At 34.4% G+C, this 17,383-nt stretch overlaps 3 protein-coding genes across 3 annotated transcripts; 2 read left to right on the forward strand and 1 right to left on the reverse strand.

Moving 5' to 3' along the window:
• The first annotated feature begins 2,316 nt into the window (after positions 1-2,316).
• LOC118029346 (uncharacterized) lies at positions 2,317-4,910 on the forward strand. The gene is made up of 4 exons (XM_035033222.2): positions 2,317-2,622; positions 2,730-2,817; positions 3,881-4,033; positions 4,531-4,910. Exons 1-4 carry the CDS (start codon positions 2,490-2,492, stop codon positions 4,562-4,564), a joined length of 408 nt encoding a protein of 135 aa, XP_034889113.1. The 5' UTR covers positions 2,317-2,489; the 3' UTR covers positions 4,565-4,910.
• Positions 4,911-7,821: 2,911 nt separating this feature from the next.
• LOC118029183 (glucan endo-1,3-beta-glucosidase) lies at positions 7,822-9,271 on the forward strand. The gene is made up of 2 exons (XM_035032999.2): positions 7,822-7,972; positions 8,181-9,271. The coding sequence occupies exons 1-2, from the start codon at positions 7,822-7,824 to the stop codon at positions 9,122-9,124; spliced, it is 1,095 nt and encodes a 364-aa protein (XP_034888890.1). The 3' UTR covers positions 9,125-9,271.
• An 836-nt stretch (positions 9,272-10,107) lies between these two features.
• Positions 10,108-16,401, reverse strand: LOC118029347 (uncharacterized). The gene is made up of 6 exons (XM_035033223.2): positions 16,015-16,401; positions 15,283-15,930; positions 14,404-15,152; positions 14,219-14,308; positions 11,137-11,847; positions 10,108-10,770 (listed from the first exon to the last, which is right to left on the reverse strand). Exons 2-6 carry the CDS (start codon positions 15,389-15,391, stop codon positions 10,642-10,644), a joined length of 1,788 nt encoding a protein of 595 aa, XP_034889114.1. The 5' UTR covers positions 15,392-15,930; positions 16,015-16,401; the 3' UTR covers positions 10,108-10,641.
• Between the last annotated feature and the right edge of the window lie 982 nt (positions 16,402-17,383).

Raw genomic sequence — 17,383 nt, forward strand, 5'->3', positions numbered from 1 at the left:
GAAGCCAATAATTTTGGTAATCTCAACTAAATACCAATTAATCCGGCAATCTCACTTAAATGCCAATTATTTTGTTTGTCATTATAATTTTTTTTTTCAATAAATATATTGTCAACTACTATGTTTTCAATAAAATCTTGAAATAAAAGAAAACTTCAGTTACTAGTGACTTTTAAAGAAATGATTTAATAGTTATTGAAATTTTAAGAACCTATATGAGGTCTACTGTCATCTAACTATCATCAATGACCATGCAGCTTCCATTGTCTCTCTTGTATCATCATAATAAAGAAATCATTTTAATTTCAAGGTTATTATCATAAAAGTCTCAATTTCAGTTTTTGTTCAATTCTCATCTTATATCTAAAGAATTTCGCAATTGTTTTTACTATAACCATAAATGCTTTCGTTTTTTTTTCTATCTCTAGGCCAAACCTAGGTTTAATTGGTTCTAATACATTATTCTCAATCTTTTCATGAATTTTTTTCTTCTAATTTCATTTCATGATACATTATTCATTCATTTTATTTCACCTCATCTTATTACTTAAATCATTGCTATTAGGCTCAAACTTGCTCTAAAAAAGTTGAGGCATTTTGAATTGTTTGTTGACACGGATAAAGTCAAGGAAAAAAACCTTACTTCGTGACTTCAGGCACTATGCGTCATTCATCCGGTGCTAACGGGTGCGTCAACAACCCCTTCTCCATTTCTTCTTTTTTGTTTGGCCAAATATTATATCAAAAAACCATGGTTTTCAATTAAATTTTTCCATTTAATTCAAACTAACCCATGCCTAAGTCATTATCTTGTTATACGACTGATTCGTTTCAAATTCTAGTGTTTCAATTAAAATTAAATGTCCTCTTGATTTACCATGTAGGTCAAATCTACTTCTTTTTATCTTTCTTCTATCTAAAGGTTCTCATTTTTTTATTCTACATCAATTGAACTTAAACTCATTCATTTCTCATTAAATCATTTATTTAAACCCAACCAAAGCATCAACCTTTTTTCTTTTCCTTCTAGGCCAAACCATTACATGCTAAACCAATGTCTCTCTCTCTCTCTAAATTAAATGGGGTATGTTTTCCTTCTTCAATTCTTTTAATTAACATCTCATCCAATGATTTTTCATGTCTACTAGCCTCAATCTAACATACACACATCCATTTTATCATTTATTTATTTAGTCAAACACAAATTTACATGGCACTCCTATATGTAAAACACATTTTTTTTTATTAATAATTCAAACCTAGCTCAAATCAAGGTTCCTTACCTCTTACACACAATAAATGGAGGGAATAAGAACAAGAAAGAACAAGTTTTATTCATTTATTTTCCTCCTCTTCTCTCCTTCTTCAAGACCACCCCCTCTAGTTAAATAACTTTTTGAATTATTCAACTTTTCTTGCTTAAATCCCTTCCCAATCTCTTTTTAATCCTTTAATTCATCACTCTTCGATGTTTTTAGCAAGAATTTTCCATGGATTTTTGATCAAATCTTTACTCCTTTTTTTTATAATGTGACTGACCAACTTGGCTTCCTTTCCATATACATGTCCCTCGAAATTAATATTGATGACATTGCTATTGTTCTTTAGTTCAATTATTATTTTTGTTTAGTCAGGTATCTCATCTCAAACTACTTTTAAAACTTATCATACCTCAAAGTTTTAAGTTCATAAAACTTCATTTCTGATAATTTAATTTACATATATTTTTCTATTATTATTATTATTATTATTATTATTATTATTATTATTTATCACCTAGTTAAATTTTCAACACTTTACTAACACTCCGTAATATTTTAACCGAGGTTTTATATTTTTTATATTTACAACAATTCCACCCATTTAATATCTCATGGGGTATTTCTATCAAATCTTCTATCACCGTTATTTCTCACACAAATTTATTTTTGTACTTTATGCAAGGAATTTGTACCAATTAATTAAGAATTTTCACCACTAGTCATAAAAATTCTTTTCTTAATTTATTGTTTTTTGATTGGAAATTACATTATTTAACATGAATTTACAATATTTTTGTCATTAAATAAAAGATAATAGCAATTCTATAAATAATCATATATTTTTGTTGATTTTTTTCCTTGAATGTTAAGGGTTAATAAACTTATAAACTTTAGGATATAAATTGTAATTTTTTAAAATTCGGTATAATTATAACCAAATTGGAGGATATTATGGTAATTTCTATATTTAATTACATATAAAATTTGAAAGAAGACAAAAAAAACACGTGTTCACAACCTAACACCTTCGCTGGTGTAGCGTGTAATTGGCCAGTGATCATTCTATTATAGACAGCAAATTAAACGCAATTCATAACAGCCTGGAACTTCAAGTAGCAACAACAGTCAATCACTAACCAGCGTCCAGTGTTTTTTTTGTTTTTTCCTTGCTTTTCTTAATTTTACATAGTAGCCAAAAAAAAAAAAAAGCAATCGAGAGAGAGGAAAATGGATTTACCGGAGCTGTGGGCAATCTTCGGTCCTGGAGTCGCTGGCGCGGTATTTGGCGCGGGATGGTGGTTTTGGATCGACGCCGTCGTCTGTAGCTCTGTTAAAGTCTCCGTCGTTCACTACCTCCCTGGTCAACCCCCCTTTCTCTTTAATTTTCTTTCTCTCTCTCAATTTCAATATACAATTACATGTGTTTTTATTTAGATTGATTGATTTTTTAGGGCTTCGCAACTGCAGGCATATTTGCATCTATTGCTTCTCTGATGTTTAATTGCGTTAGAAAAGAGGATATTGATTACTCTCCTTACGAGGAAGGCGAGTGGAGGTCTGCAATTTTCCATCTCTCTTTGTTTCTCAGTTGCTTATTCTTCTTTTTGTTTCCTTTAGTCGATGTTATTTTAATTTTTCAATTATTTTGATTTTCTTCTGTTAGAAGCCCCAGTGAAAATTGGATTGTCTTATTAAATTGATTTTTTTTATCTGCTGGTTCCGGGGGCTTTACTTTGAAGGGAGATTTTTGGACTGTCAGTTTATGTAGCACACCGTGTCTTGGAACACCACGAGCGTTTATTTACTATTCTGATAATGATTTTGCTATCTTGCGTTGATTCCTGCAATGCTGATGCGTTAAAAGCAGTGATTTTAATGTAAATTAGCGTTACCACTCTTAGAGTGGAGTTTAGTAGTGACCATTGCACATATTTTCTCCAGTGTATTTCTTAAAACCCACTGCTATGCTTAGTGTTTTTTAGTGGACTGCCTGCCTGCGGATGGGCATCACAATCTTTCTGATGATTGTTTTGTTTTCTCTTGCTGTTTCAACCTGCACTTCTACTGTTGCTCTTGAGATTTTTTGGTGCTGTTTTAATCTTAGTAAATGATGGCTAAATGGGATCTTTACCACGTAATTGAATACTTACATTTTTCATATGCTATGCTACATTGATGTGATGATATACAAGGATGACCCTGAGAACTACCTGTTCTCATGTACAGGAATTTCTTATGTTGTTAATAATTGTATGAAAAGGAACAAATAAAGGAGATATGGCAGTTTTTGTTTGAGCTTGATGTTATGTTCTCTGGAGCATGACTGCTAGAAGCTCCTGTTTTTCCTTCCTTTCCAAGGGGGCAGAGGTTCTCAATGGAATTGACTGTGGTTATGTTAGAATGATTTGAAACCTTTGATGATACAGCACCGTTAATTTATTATGTCTATTCTTTTATGCTAGAAGATTTGGATCGAAAATTTAGACTCTCTCGCTCTATCGCTTTTTGAAATAATTGTGAATCTCTTCTAGCCATTTGTTTCATTCTGTGGTTTCTAGATGGGAATGGCTTAACTTCCATTTGGCTTTTGGGCTTCCTAACCCTTCTCTTAATTGCAGATTGAAGCTCTGGCTTTTCTTTGCATATGTTGTCTCCTTCGTCTCTTTAGCAGCATCAGTGGGCTTATTGATACAAGATTCAATCGTCAAAACTGGCCCTTCAGTGTGGACAGGAACTGCTGGCATCTTGCAGTGTGTGTTTGTGCTGATCAGGTAAATGGTTTACTGGCGTCTCTCATCTGTTGCATATCTTTAGGTCGTGATGTTAGTGCCTTTGCTCCATGAACTGCTTCTCCTTTGCCTTTATTTTTTTAAAAGTGCCTGAAGAATTTCCCGAGTTATTCAGGTTCCTGGTCTGACATCTTTGGATGGTCTTGTTAAAGTGGTCCTTTAGTTTTTCTTTCTCATAATTACTTTTCCTAGCCTTTGATAAACATGCAGTTTTAGAATTCAGATGATAAATCTGTGCATGTTGATTTGAGCGATGAAAAAGTTGCCATGTGGATCTGCTGGTCCACCTCTCTGTGTGACAATAACACATTCACACAGGAGACACAAGTAGGCATAACGCCTGCATGGAATTCACATGCACAATCATGTCCATTTTAGTGATGTTATTTGACATTGCCTGAACGAATTTGGATTTACCATTTGCCCCCTGCCTTTCTCATTTTTTAATCGAAATCCCCATTCTTTCTTGTTTTCTGCAGTGGCCTAATTTGTTGGGCTTCATACTCGGAATGAGTTATGGTGATATGTGCAGCCTGTTGGAGCTTGGAATTATGACAGAGGGAGTTGGCTGTGTATGTATCAGTAACTATTCAATCCGCAGGACAGAACATGGTTCCACCTCGTGTAAATGTTTATCCTGTGCTCGCATTCTCGAGCATGAAAAAAAACAAAGACCCGTGCAACTTTTCTGGAATTTGAGATGTTTGGTACATATGAAAGTGAAATCTCATAAACTCTGGTGTTTCTTCAATGCTGCCTTTGTGCAGAAGCCAAATTCAAATGTTTTCAGGTTGGTCACACGAATCATTTAGTCTTGGTTTGAACCGAGAATGCTGAAAACAGCCATGTCCACTTTCAATCCTCCATGGATCTCATGCTCTTATTCTTGTCTGTTCCCTGTTTTTGTAATGTCGTTTTTCTTCTTGTTATGGCCTGTTCATGTGAATTCTAATTACTGGTATCTTTTTCAAAGCTGCAACTTCATATTCGACAGCCAAATCCCCCCTCTTTCCGGTGGAAGGAGTCTATGATGAAATATTATATCTTGAATTCCACTTTTGCTGATCCAACAATAAATAACATGGGAAGTTCTTGCGATTTGTGCCCAACAACAATTTCTGGAACTTTGGAAAGAAATTTCATGTTGTGAGATATCTATAGAGGTGTAAATTCTCCAGCAATCCGACATGAAGAAAATCTCAACAGCTGTTCGTCTTGTCATGCTGAAGTTAAGTTGTGACAGTTGACAAGCCTCAGCTGCATTTCTTATGCGCGTGAAAGAGTTTGATTCTCAATTTTATAGTCAATTCCTAGATGTTGACATGAGCCGTGCGGCTTGGTCGGATTTGTTTTCCCCGTAAAAAATAATCGAAAATGGATTAAATGTTGATAACGTGGTTTAATTTTTAAAATCCACTATTAAAATTATTTAATAGAAAATAAAATAAATAAAAAATTTAAAAATAAAATTTTTATTAAAAAAATTAATATCAAATAATGAAATTCAAAAATAAAATAAGCAAAACAAATAATGCCAACTCGTGTTAACTTTCAAAACCCACAACTTAGATTATTAGACCATAAACACCTTCATCTAATAAAAATCATGAAGTCTAATCCCCAACAAATAAAATGTTAAATAATAAAATAAAATAAAAAACTTTACAAGAGGATAAAAAAAAAAATCAATTAATAGAATAAGAATCAACATTGAAAAAATATAAAAATAAAGGACAACTACTTTTTTTTTTTTTATTGAAGGTGAAATTGAATGAATCAAATGGTAAAGGATATAATTGAAAAAAAAAAACTATAGAAAAGGATATGAAATAAAAAATAAAAATTAAAAGAATGAAAATCAGTATAGAAATAAAAAAATCAATTAAAATAAAATAAAAAACTTTACAAGAGGATAAAAAAAAATCAATTAATAGAATAAGAATGTTAAATAAGAATGAGAATCAGTCTAATCCCCAACAAATAAAATGTTAAATAATAAAATAAAATAAAAAACTTTACAAGAGGATAAAAAAAAAAATCAATTAATAGAATAAGAATCAATATTGAAAAAATATAAAAATATAGGACAACTACTTTTTTTTTTTTTTTTTATTGAAGGTGAAATTGAATCAATCAAATGGTAAATGGATATAATTGAAAAAAAAAAACTATAGAAAAGGATCTGAAATAAAAAATAAAAATTAAAAGAATGAGAATCAGTATAGAAATAAAAAATCAATTAAAATAAAATGTTAAATAATAAAATAAAATAAAAAACTTTACAAGAGTATAAAAAAAAAATCAATTAATAGAATAAGAATGTTAAATAAGAATGAGAATCAGTCTAATCCCCAACAAATAAAATGTTAAATAATAAAATAAAATAAAAAACTTTACAAGAGGATAAAAAAAAAAATCAATTAATAGAATAAGAATCAACATTGAAAAAATATAAAAATAAAGGACAACTACTTCTTTTTTTTTTTTTTATTGAAGGTGAAATTGAATCAATCAAATGGTAAAGGATATAATTGAAAAAAAAAACTATAGAAAAGGATCTGAAATAAAAAATAAAAATTAAAAGAATGAGAATCAGTATAGAAATAAAAAATAAATTAAAGGACAATTTTTTTTTTTTATTGAAGGGTGAAATTGAAAAGAAATATCAATTTAGCAAAAGAACAATTAAAAAAATAAGGATCAGAATAAAATAAAAAAATAAATTAGATGAAAATTATAAATATTTTATTAAATGATGAAATTGAAAAGAAAAAATTAATTTAACAAATGAAAAATTAAAAGCATGAAAATAAAAATTGAAACAAAAAATGAAAAAAAAAAAAAAACCCTCTAAGTGTCAATTTTAAAGTTTTTGTTTTTGAACATTAATTGAATCATTTTATCATATTTTAAAAATATAAAAAAAAATTATTTTTTATTAATTTAATAATGATTAATGAGTCTTGTAAAAAACCTCATTGCCCCTAATAACCTATTCTAGTAATATTAATAATTTTTTCAAGGAGTTTTAACTTTTGTTAATTAAGAGTATGCTATATATGATTTTTAAATTATAATTTTAAACTTTGAGTTACAATCAATTTTATTTTCATAAATAAATTATATGATAAAAATGAGTTTAGTTACAAATATGCTTGGTAAAAGATAATTTAAAATAACTTTTTTAAAGGAGAAAGGTAGTATAAAGGTCAAATTTATAAGTATTAAGATTTTTACTTACGATTAAAAAATATTTTAAACTAAATTTTGTAATAAAATTTTAATTCAAGTCTAAAATTAATTCTAACCAAATATACTTATGTCTTCCTTTTTTGGATCAAAATTTAAAAAACAACTTAAATCAATTTACAAAAATCATATCAAATATAGTATAAATTCACTACGATTCTATTTCCAAATAAAAGGGCATGCATGAACAGGATAGACTAAGGGCATGCATGAACCTTACAGCGTTAACAGTTCAACTGGGTACAGCTTGCTCTGTTTTCCTTGTAAGCAAGAACGTACCTGGACCTCACAAAATCTTAACCAGAAGCCAATAAATAGTAAATTTCATAATGGTCTTGCTAGAACTGGCACTAAACTTAATTACTCTTGTTCAAAAGCAGAAGATAATGATTTAAGGATGTGCAAATCATTAAAACACAAACACACAATCTAGAGTGCAAGCACTGGCATTAAATTGTCAGAACAGCCGTCGACAGGGGTAAAGGGCACTCCTCCTCCTATATATACACCGCTAAATGTAGATGGAAAGGCACGCGGTGTTCAGTTACATCCCTCGCATGCTTAAATTAGAGGTTGAGGCTAAAAATAAACAAATGGGGTTGATGAGCTCAATGTGCAGGTTGATTCTCGTTACAGCAATAACACTGGCGGCTCACCAGTTTTCCATTTCCAGTAAGATCTCTCTCCTGCAACTAGTACTGAAAACACGCTCGACTTTGTTTTAACCAGATAATCACAAGTTTTGAATCTCTTGTTTTCACATAATTAATTAGTTTATCTACCAGCATTAGTACAGAAAGAGTTTCTATCACAGATTTTCAACAGAAAGATACTTGGCCGGAAGTTTTTCACTTAACGTTTGATATATGATATGTTGCAGGTTCTCTCCCCATTGGTGTTTGCTATGGACTGAATGGGAATAACCTTCCACCTCCAAGTGAGGTGGTAGGTCTCTATAAGAGATCTGGAATCGAATTCATTAGACTTTACGAGCCGAGATCTGATGTGCTTGAAGCATTGAGAGGATCAGGACTCGCTGTTGCTTTATGTCCTACAAATGAAGACTTGGCGAACATTGCTCAAAGGCAAGATGCAGCCGATGCGTGGGTCCACACAAATATCGCCCCTTACATGAGTGATGTGGTGTTTCGTTGGATTATATTAGGCAATGAAGTGATCCCAGGCCCGCTTGCCAGTTACGTCCCCGCGGCAATAGCCAACACTCGCAATTCACTTGCAGCCATCGGGCTGGCTAATGTCACAGTGACGACTACAATACCAGGAAACGCACTTGAAGCCTCCTACCCTCCATCGGCTGGCGCTTTCAGGAGCGATGTAACTGATGTTATGATCGCTGTTGCTGGCATCTTAGCCAGTTCTGGTGCACCCCTCATGATCAATGTGTATCCTTATTTTTCCTATGCCTCAAATCCATCACAAGTTCCCGTTGACTATGCCTTGTTTGCTGCAACCACTCCTGTGGTGACCGATGGGAGCTTCCTCTATTATGATCTCTTCGACGCCATGGTTGATGCGTTTCATGCTGCGTTGGAAAGAATTGGCTATCCTGGTTTACGAGTTGCTATAGGGGAGAGTGGATGGCCAAGTGCTGGGAATGATCCTTACACAAGCATTGATAACGCAATGATTTACAATCGGAACCTAGTGAATCATGTGCTGACAAACGGGACGCCAAGGAGGCCGGGAGAAATCATGGAAACGTTCCTGTTTGCGATGTTCAATGAGAATTTGAAACCAGGCGCAGTTGAGCAAAACTTCGGCTTCTTTTATCCGAACATGAATCCAGTCTATCCGTTTTGGTGAAATGGTTGCAGTATTTGCTGGGAAATGACCACCTCCTTGTAAGACTTTGTAATCAGACCATTTTAGAGCAAATAAACAAACAAAATAACAACAGTTTTTCATGTACTCGTGCTTGAGTCAAAGCACTTCCATTCTTGTGTGAAGTTATTTGAGCTGGCACCGGGAAATAATAAATCAGTTGAAATTGTGATTTTAAAAAACACTTGAAATTTTTTTATTTAAAATTATTTTTTTATATTTTTAAATTATTTTAATGTACTAATATTAAAAGCAATTTTTAAAATAAAAAATAAATATTATTTTAATATATTTTTAAATAAAACCACCGCCACTATTAATTTCCATGGACAAGGTAATTATCTCGTGATTGCTGGCTAATGGACTTTGGAGGCTGAAATAGGTTCTTTAGATGAAAAAGCCCATAACGTAACCTTCCAACTACCAGAGGTTTTTTGAAATTGACAACGCTTTTTTTCCCCAAGCAAACCCAATATGTAATCATTTTTTTCATGGTTGATTTTATTCTTCAAGAAAATGGTATTAAAAATCACTTTGTTAAAATTAAACTAATATGGGAAATTTATATAAAAAAAATGCTCCTGAAGGTTTATTAAAAATAAGAATATTTATTTTGTTACAACTTTTCTAGATTAATTGTTCTTTTCCTCTTCTTTTATCACCATCGTTTCATGATTATTTTTTTTTTTGAATCTTGTCTTTCAAATTACAATATATTTCTATTTAGAAAATCGGGAGTAAAATAGAATAACTGCCGAGACCCGTTTTCGTATTATTACTATTTTGAGCACGAATCGACTAAACCTAAACATGACTTGAACAAGGAGGGCGGGGCGCATCAATCTCTTGCAAGCCAATTGAGATTTATTTAATTATTATTATTATTATTATTTATTTATTTTTTATGGGGGGGGGGATGTCTAAAAACAATAGGGTAATATGATAACAATGGAAAATAAATTAAATTTAGGAGTAAGATTTCTTCTTATTCATGTGCAATTTGTGCCTAAAAAATATTGACATGATATGCTCAAACTGAAACGACAGCACCAAAAATACTTGGTATAAAACATGAACTAGACTAAAAATGGAGCCCTTTTGAATTCCTCTTTTTTTTTTTTTTTTTTTTTCCGTAAAATTTGACAAAAACACCATAAGCTTTTCTTTGTAAAATCAAACCCTCTAGAGATGTAAAGTAAAAAGATCAAATACCCCCCCAAATGACGCAGCAATCTCTCCCAGACAAAACAGCCTCTAACCTACCCTCTCCCGAACCAACCGTAACACCTTGAAAAATTACCCTCTATTGGGAAGGCAGGATTGGGGCATCTGTAACTTATTGCACTATTTGCAAAATGCAAGGGTTCCAACCAAAAATCCACCCCCTTCTTCTATTCGCAACTTACCAGCCTTCTTATAAAGAAAGCAAAGGGAAAAAGAAACTAGCCACCTGTCATCAAAAAATGGAGTTTCTGGGTCTACTATTTCAGAGAACAGCATTAAGCATCTGATCCAGAGTCAGAAGAGCTGGATGCAAGGGGAGATCCTCCCAAAGTCGCAGCATGACATTCATTCAGCTTTAGTTGCATGCCTCGACACACTTTCAGGGATGGCTTCTTTGTAACATACTGCAAGGTGAAATCATGAAAATGAGTACAGCAGCACTTAAAGATTCGTAACAAGAGACTTCTCAATACAAGACCCTGACCAGGATGATCTAAAAAAAATTGTGCGGTCACTGTTCCAACTTTCACCCGGCGAGTCAAGTGACTACACATAGTTGCATGAAACTAAAAAGGGGGTTGACAACCTGAAGCAGTTGCAACCAAAGTTTGACAAATTTATGCCCAAAGTAAAAGTGGAAAAGAACACAAACACTACACATAAAATATCAAATGGGCATTTTTAAACTTCTTAAAACCTAAGCAGAACGAGGACACCTAAGCAGAGTCATATCTAGATGGAAAAACAAGGAATAAGCTCGTGGTATTTACCTCCTGAATGAAGGCATTAATTTCTTCCTCTGTGAGTCCTTCATCCTCCCCTGAATTTTCCTCCCACCCAAGAGAACGAAGGAACTTAGCCTCTTCTTCCTCGGAAAATCTTTGAACCTCTTCTAAACTCCCACCATTGCTAGTCAATTCAGCACCATTCTGAAAAGCATGAGGACTTGTCGGGGCACTGACAGCTTCCTTGTTTACTTCACAAGAGTTCTCACTGGTGGGAGACAAAACAACAGATGCTGAATATGCAACCGAAGAAGTGTTCATAGCAGTTTTCTTCTTCAGGTCATTAAAGAAATCATTCCTGCTCTGAGCTCTCTTTTCCCCACCAAATCCTGAATTTAAATTCAAGCTAGTTGGCTTGCGCTCCCCTAGAGAAAGCTTTGGGTTGTTTGGACTCCTCACAGGTGCAGATGGAACTGGAGGAGCAGCAAGTTGGCTATTTGCAGTTCTGCTGGAAGTATTTGTCGGACTAGCAACATCCTTTGGAGAAGGGGAGACACCATTTTCCCATACTGGTTTGAGAACAAAAAGCTTCCCATGAGATGTCTTTGGAGCATCAGATTTGACATTTACCCCTACAGAAGATTGATTAGCCAGGTGCAATGAAGAAGACTGCTGGTGCAAGCTCTTGGCAGCCGTATTCATCTCAGCAGGTCTGATTCCTGTTTTAGGCTTTGATTTATCAGAAGAACTGGGAACCTGAGGAAAGAAAATTAGCAAACGGTTACCCACAATTTTTGTGGTTCACAAGGTAAGGAAGAAGAATCAAGGGCTGCAGTTATCACAAATGTCAAATAATCAGTGTGCATGTGTCATCATTCAAACTTGGTTATTGACATCTTGGACAACTAGCTAACCCCATACAAACCGATGCATTGACATTCAAACATGGTAAGTTCAGTGCTGTGTCAAAGGCAAAAGGCATTAAAAGGCACCAAGCATGTAAAATGCCTGAGGCGCTCGCCTCAATGAACCAAGGCAGTATGCTATAGATTAAAAAAAATATTTGTACAATATTATATTAAATTATATACATCTAAAATATATATCTTCCCAATTAAGATCAGATCATTAAAAAATCAAAAGAGAATATAAAATACCATAACATGGTCATATAAGATCTTCCAGCAATCCCTACCTACACAGGGAATGGATTCATACTACCACACGCTTATCCAATCACTTCTTACAAGCGGGTTAACCTCTCATTAGCAAGGAAAGCAGTTGATGGACATATCTCACCAGTAGTTGCTAGACCGACTAATTCAGTCTAATTGGCCTATAGGTCTTAGAGACTCTTTCTAGTGCAGCGTTGATAAGCTAGTTTCATGCTAGCAATTATCTATATTTTTCACCCTTAAAACAAAATAGGTCACAACATATATCACTTAAAAGAAAAAATCAACATGGAAAAAGAATTATTTCAATCAGGTGCTTGCTTTAACACCTAGCGCCCACTCACGAGGCGCTTGCATAGGCAGCACTTCATTGAAATTTATTGCCTGGGGCTAATAAAGGCGTTGTGGCCTCGCCTGGAGCGCATCAAAGCCTCTATAACACTGGGTAAGTTATAACTCAGTCACAAACCTGAATCATAAAGGTCAAATACAAAGCAAAAAAGGAACCTGTACAATGCATGACACGGAACAATCAAGCAGGAGAAAGAGGCTAACTGTAGGAGACATGGAACTATTGTCTACTATAGATAATAGTTCCTCAACATTAACAAAGTTTTCATACTTGCACAAACAATACACAAGATCTGTTCGTGAAAAAATAAAAAAAAAGAACTTCATATTATCCTCCAAACATCATACTTTGCTCCATATACATGGATATATAAACCCATACCGATACTTGAGAATTAACATAACCTAAGCATCAATACAGAAAGGCAACAGAAACTCAAAGGTTTGCAAAAGACACAAAAGTGAGAACATGCTTCAAGCTTTACCAGTCAACAACACACAAAAAAAGATGTATCAGAAATCAATGACATTAATTAAGGTTTCATGTCCCATGCTTGAATATCCTTTACTTTCAGTGGTTTAATAATGGGTCCGTACTAAAAATAAGTAGATGGGGATACAAAAAGAGTTGACCATAAGAAATGCGAGCTAATGAAACTTATCCCGGTCATTTCTCTCCTTTTCAATTAAAAAAAAAAAAACCTCAAATGAACACTAGAAAGAAGGTTTCCACAAAAGCCAAAGCAAATCACACCACAGAACTAAGAGATTGAAGTACACTAGAAGCCTGAACTTCCAGCATTCTCAGAAAAACATAATTTGAAATCCCCCACGGCAGTGTGATCATACAGCAGAAACACAAGCATTCAGGTCTATAACAGAGCATCAAGCTAGCAAAATGCATTTAATCATACAATACCCGCGGGACGTTTGAAGATGGACATGTACGGTGCAGAGTGCAGCATGCATGCACGTACACATAGCCTGTATAGATGAGTGCAAACTACATGAAGAAGAGAGCAACAGAACATAGTCTCGTACTCAAAAGGATAATCGGGTAACCTAGACAACATTCCATTTAAAATAATCATCACGAGGAATTACAGCAATCAATGAACTAATCCCACTAAAAGGTATGCTGTCAAAAGCAATTGTATTTGGGGTTTTGATCAAAAGTAGTTTTATTAGCGGGCAAAATTCAAGATCAATTATAGATCAGAATTGGCCTAAATTCCTTGCAAAAGGAACTACGGCAATCAATCAACTAATCCAACTGAAAGGTCTGCTGTCAAAAGCAATTGTATTTGTGGTTTTGATCAAAGTTAGTTTTATTAGCAGGCAAAATTCAAGATCAGTTATAGATCAGAATTGGCTGAAATTCCCCGCAAAAGGACTAATATCCAAAGTTCCAGATGAAGACCAGAATCTCTATTAGTGAATGCTGATCAGCAAGCAACATACAAGATGTTGAAAAAAGGTAAATTAGCAGATAAAAGGTAGAGCACATGGTATGATGGTTTATCAGTGACCTATAAGGTTAAACTACCAAATGGGACATTTATGAAACAAGCTCTCTTAAATATCAGATGCTGTTCTCTTACCAAATTCTTAGGCATTGAGGGAGTCACAGGTATTAATTGCCTTGATTGCTTAATAGCCAATTCCTCGAGCCTTTGTGTCTGGACAGACAGCTGTGGATTTGAAAATATATCTCATTAGACAAACTATAGTATATAGCAATGAATGACATGATAGAAGGAAAGGCACAGGAACCATGCTCAGTTACCTGTGGCGCAGTGCGAGTTCTTGATGGAGCCTGAGTCAATGTTTCAGCCATATTGAGACCAGCCATTCCACTTGAAGTCCCAGATGAAGAAGCAACAACAGTCTGTGCAGCAGATGAAGAACTTGTACTGCTGTTTGCAATAATAGTGGGTACCTCTGCCAGAGCTGATGTCCATCCCTCCCCACCGATCAAAGCAGAACTGCCAACAGGCAAGCTCTGAACACTTGAGCTTAAACCAGGAGATGAAACTCTTGCTATATCAGGCACTCCTTGCCTATCTTCACTTCCAAGTGAAGGAAAATCCTTTTCAAACACTGCCTTCTGACTGCTACTACCAAAACTACCCCCGGAAATCAAACCATTGCCGTTGGTGTGAGTGTTGCCACTCCCATTTTTTAAGTCTGATGCAGCTCTGCGAGGCATCAGCTCAACGTGTTTCCTCGATACCATTGAACTGGAGCGTCGCAAGGTATCCTTCTGAATCCTGTTGGTTAATAAGCCTCCCAAGGGATCAGAAGAGTCCCTGTCCCAATTATCCATAAAGCTAGACCTCTCTTTGTCCCTTTCTCGATCTTTATCGCGGTGACTTCTACTAAAACTACTGTAAGGATGCTTTGCAGATCCATTGCTAGAACTTCTTCGTGAATTAGATGAAGATGTCCGGTCCAGAAAACCAGGGCGAGGGGAATCAAAATCATTTATGATCTTAGAGCTCCTATTTCTCGTGTGATTTGCCAATGAAGGGACATCTATACAACAAATTAAACAATTAGCACCCATAACAAAAGCTATCAATTAATGCAAGCCATTTAACATGACCAAACACAAAAAACGAAACAATACCATATGGAATTTATCTAACACAAAATTGCAAAATACCTGAGTGAGAAGAAGATGAAGCGAAGTGGTGGGCTAAACTGCCAGCCCCAGAGACAGTGCCTGTACTTTTCAGCCATTCTGGTACTAAAGAGGGTTCACTTTTTTCCATAAGGACGAGCGCTGACCATCATCAGATTCAAAAAGAAAAAAAGAGGACACTTCTTCACCCCTCCAAAGAGAACTATTATCCTTCCAAAGAGAACTATTATCCTATACAAAACCACTACCTTGTAGCCCCTAACCCTACTTTTCTCCCCTAAAACAACCACCAATCTGATTGAACAATCACCAACTAACCAACACACAAATTATCTAGCCTGTGGCAGTTTCCACCACAAATTAATCAAAAGCAAACAGAATTCAAAACCGGCACCACGCCACTCTATCTCTATACCTCTATCTTTTATCAAAAGATGTATTTGCAGATGTATATAATAGCACCACACACTCAACAGGCCCTAGTCTTTAACAAGAGTCCCAGTTCAGCAAAAAGCCTAAGGCACCAACCAAGGAAAACCCACAATTCTAAACCAATAATAGTTCACTTGAAATTCAATGAAAACTCCCAAAAAAGCCAAAAAGAGAGGGCAGAAACCCTAGCTAATACACTTGAATGTCTCTATTCGCGTAACTGCAATGTTCTAGGGTCTGTTACATGAACAAATTCAACAAGAATTAGAGAGAGCGAGATGAAGGCACAAGGTCAGAGAGATAACAGAGAGAAGTGCTAACCCTAACAAAGGCTATATCCCAAAACGGAACCGTTTAAATAACCGCTCCACAAAAAGTAAAGTGTGGGTATCTTGTATTTTAAATGTTCTCCCTCAGAAATCTTTAACCAATAGGTTTCGGTAGAGAGTTTCAGTGTTATAGAGAGAAATAACACAGACAAGGAAGAAGCAGATTTCAGTGTTAATGCGAGAGACGATGGGTTTTCTTTTTGCTGTTGCTGTTGCTGTTGCTGTTGCTGTTGCTAAGAGGAAATTAGGGTTTTGTTTTGTTTTCGTGCTTATATGAGGAGGGGGATGGAGAGAGGCGTAATTTCTGTTAGTTTTGGATACTCAGAATGAAACGTATGAAGAACAGCCTCCCCTCTTTCTCTTCTTCTAAAATATCATTAATTCAAAGGAAAAAAAACCATATTTTTTTATGGTTTTCTTTTTATTTGTTTCTTTTATGGGCCTAGTCCGAATATGTACATTAAAATTGACCTGGACTTTCTGGACTGTACTGATAGATTATTATATTTTTTTTCTCATGAAGTTGGTTTTTATTTTTTTTAAAATAATTTTTTTATATTTTTATATTATTTTAAGGTGTTAATATCAAAAATTATTTTTAAAAAATAAAAATTATTATTTTTAATATATTTTTAAATAAAAAAATATTTTAAAAAATAAATGACACAACTCTGAAATAACTTAGTATAAGAGATAAGTTGAGATTATTATTTGTTTTGATATTTTCTGTGGAATATATTGTTATTTTTTTATTTTAATTTTTTTATACAGGAAATAAAATCCAATTATAATTTGGGCGGTTTTTTTATAGCTAAAAACGGTGGCTTGCATGGTGTTAGGTCTAAAAAGGTGCTTGGCTTAAAAAACAAATAATGGATGGTTATCTGTTTGGTTAATGTCGTACATGAACTTGCACGTGCATTGCACGTGTCATGATGCTGTGGTGGTGTGATTTCGTTTTGTGGTGTTAGAGGGCCGCGTCTGGTTTTCGGATCCGAAGATTAACCCGTGTTTATTAACTAAAAAGGTGTTAACTGGGTAGTGAATGGTTGTAATTAATTTGAGCGTCTTTTGTTTGTTTCTTTAGTTGGCAGAATTCATCCATGGATGGGTGAAATAAAGTTAACAGTATTGTACATAAAGCTAGAAAGCACTCTTCATCAAGAATCATTACATTATAGATTGTAATAGTGCTATCAACGATTGTAATAGTGCTATCAACGAGTATAGTACCCCAAGACTCATTGCACTATAAATTACATAATTTATGGTGGTATTGTGTGCTATAGCCCCGAGCACAGACACATGGCACAAGGATAGTCCATTCTTAGCCACAAAGTTCCAAGGCTGAGGGGTAAGGA

The sequence above is a fragment of the Populus alba genome, chromosome 5, assembly GCF_005239225.2.
Source record: "Populus alba chromosome 5, ASM523922v2, whole genome shotgun sequence".
In the NCBI taxonomy this organism is placed as follows: domain Eukaryota; kingdom Viridiplantae; phylum Streptophyta; class Magnoliopsida; order Malpighiales; family Salicaceae; genus Populus; species Populus alba.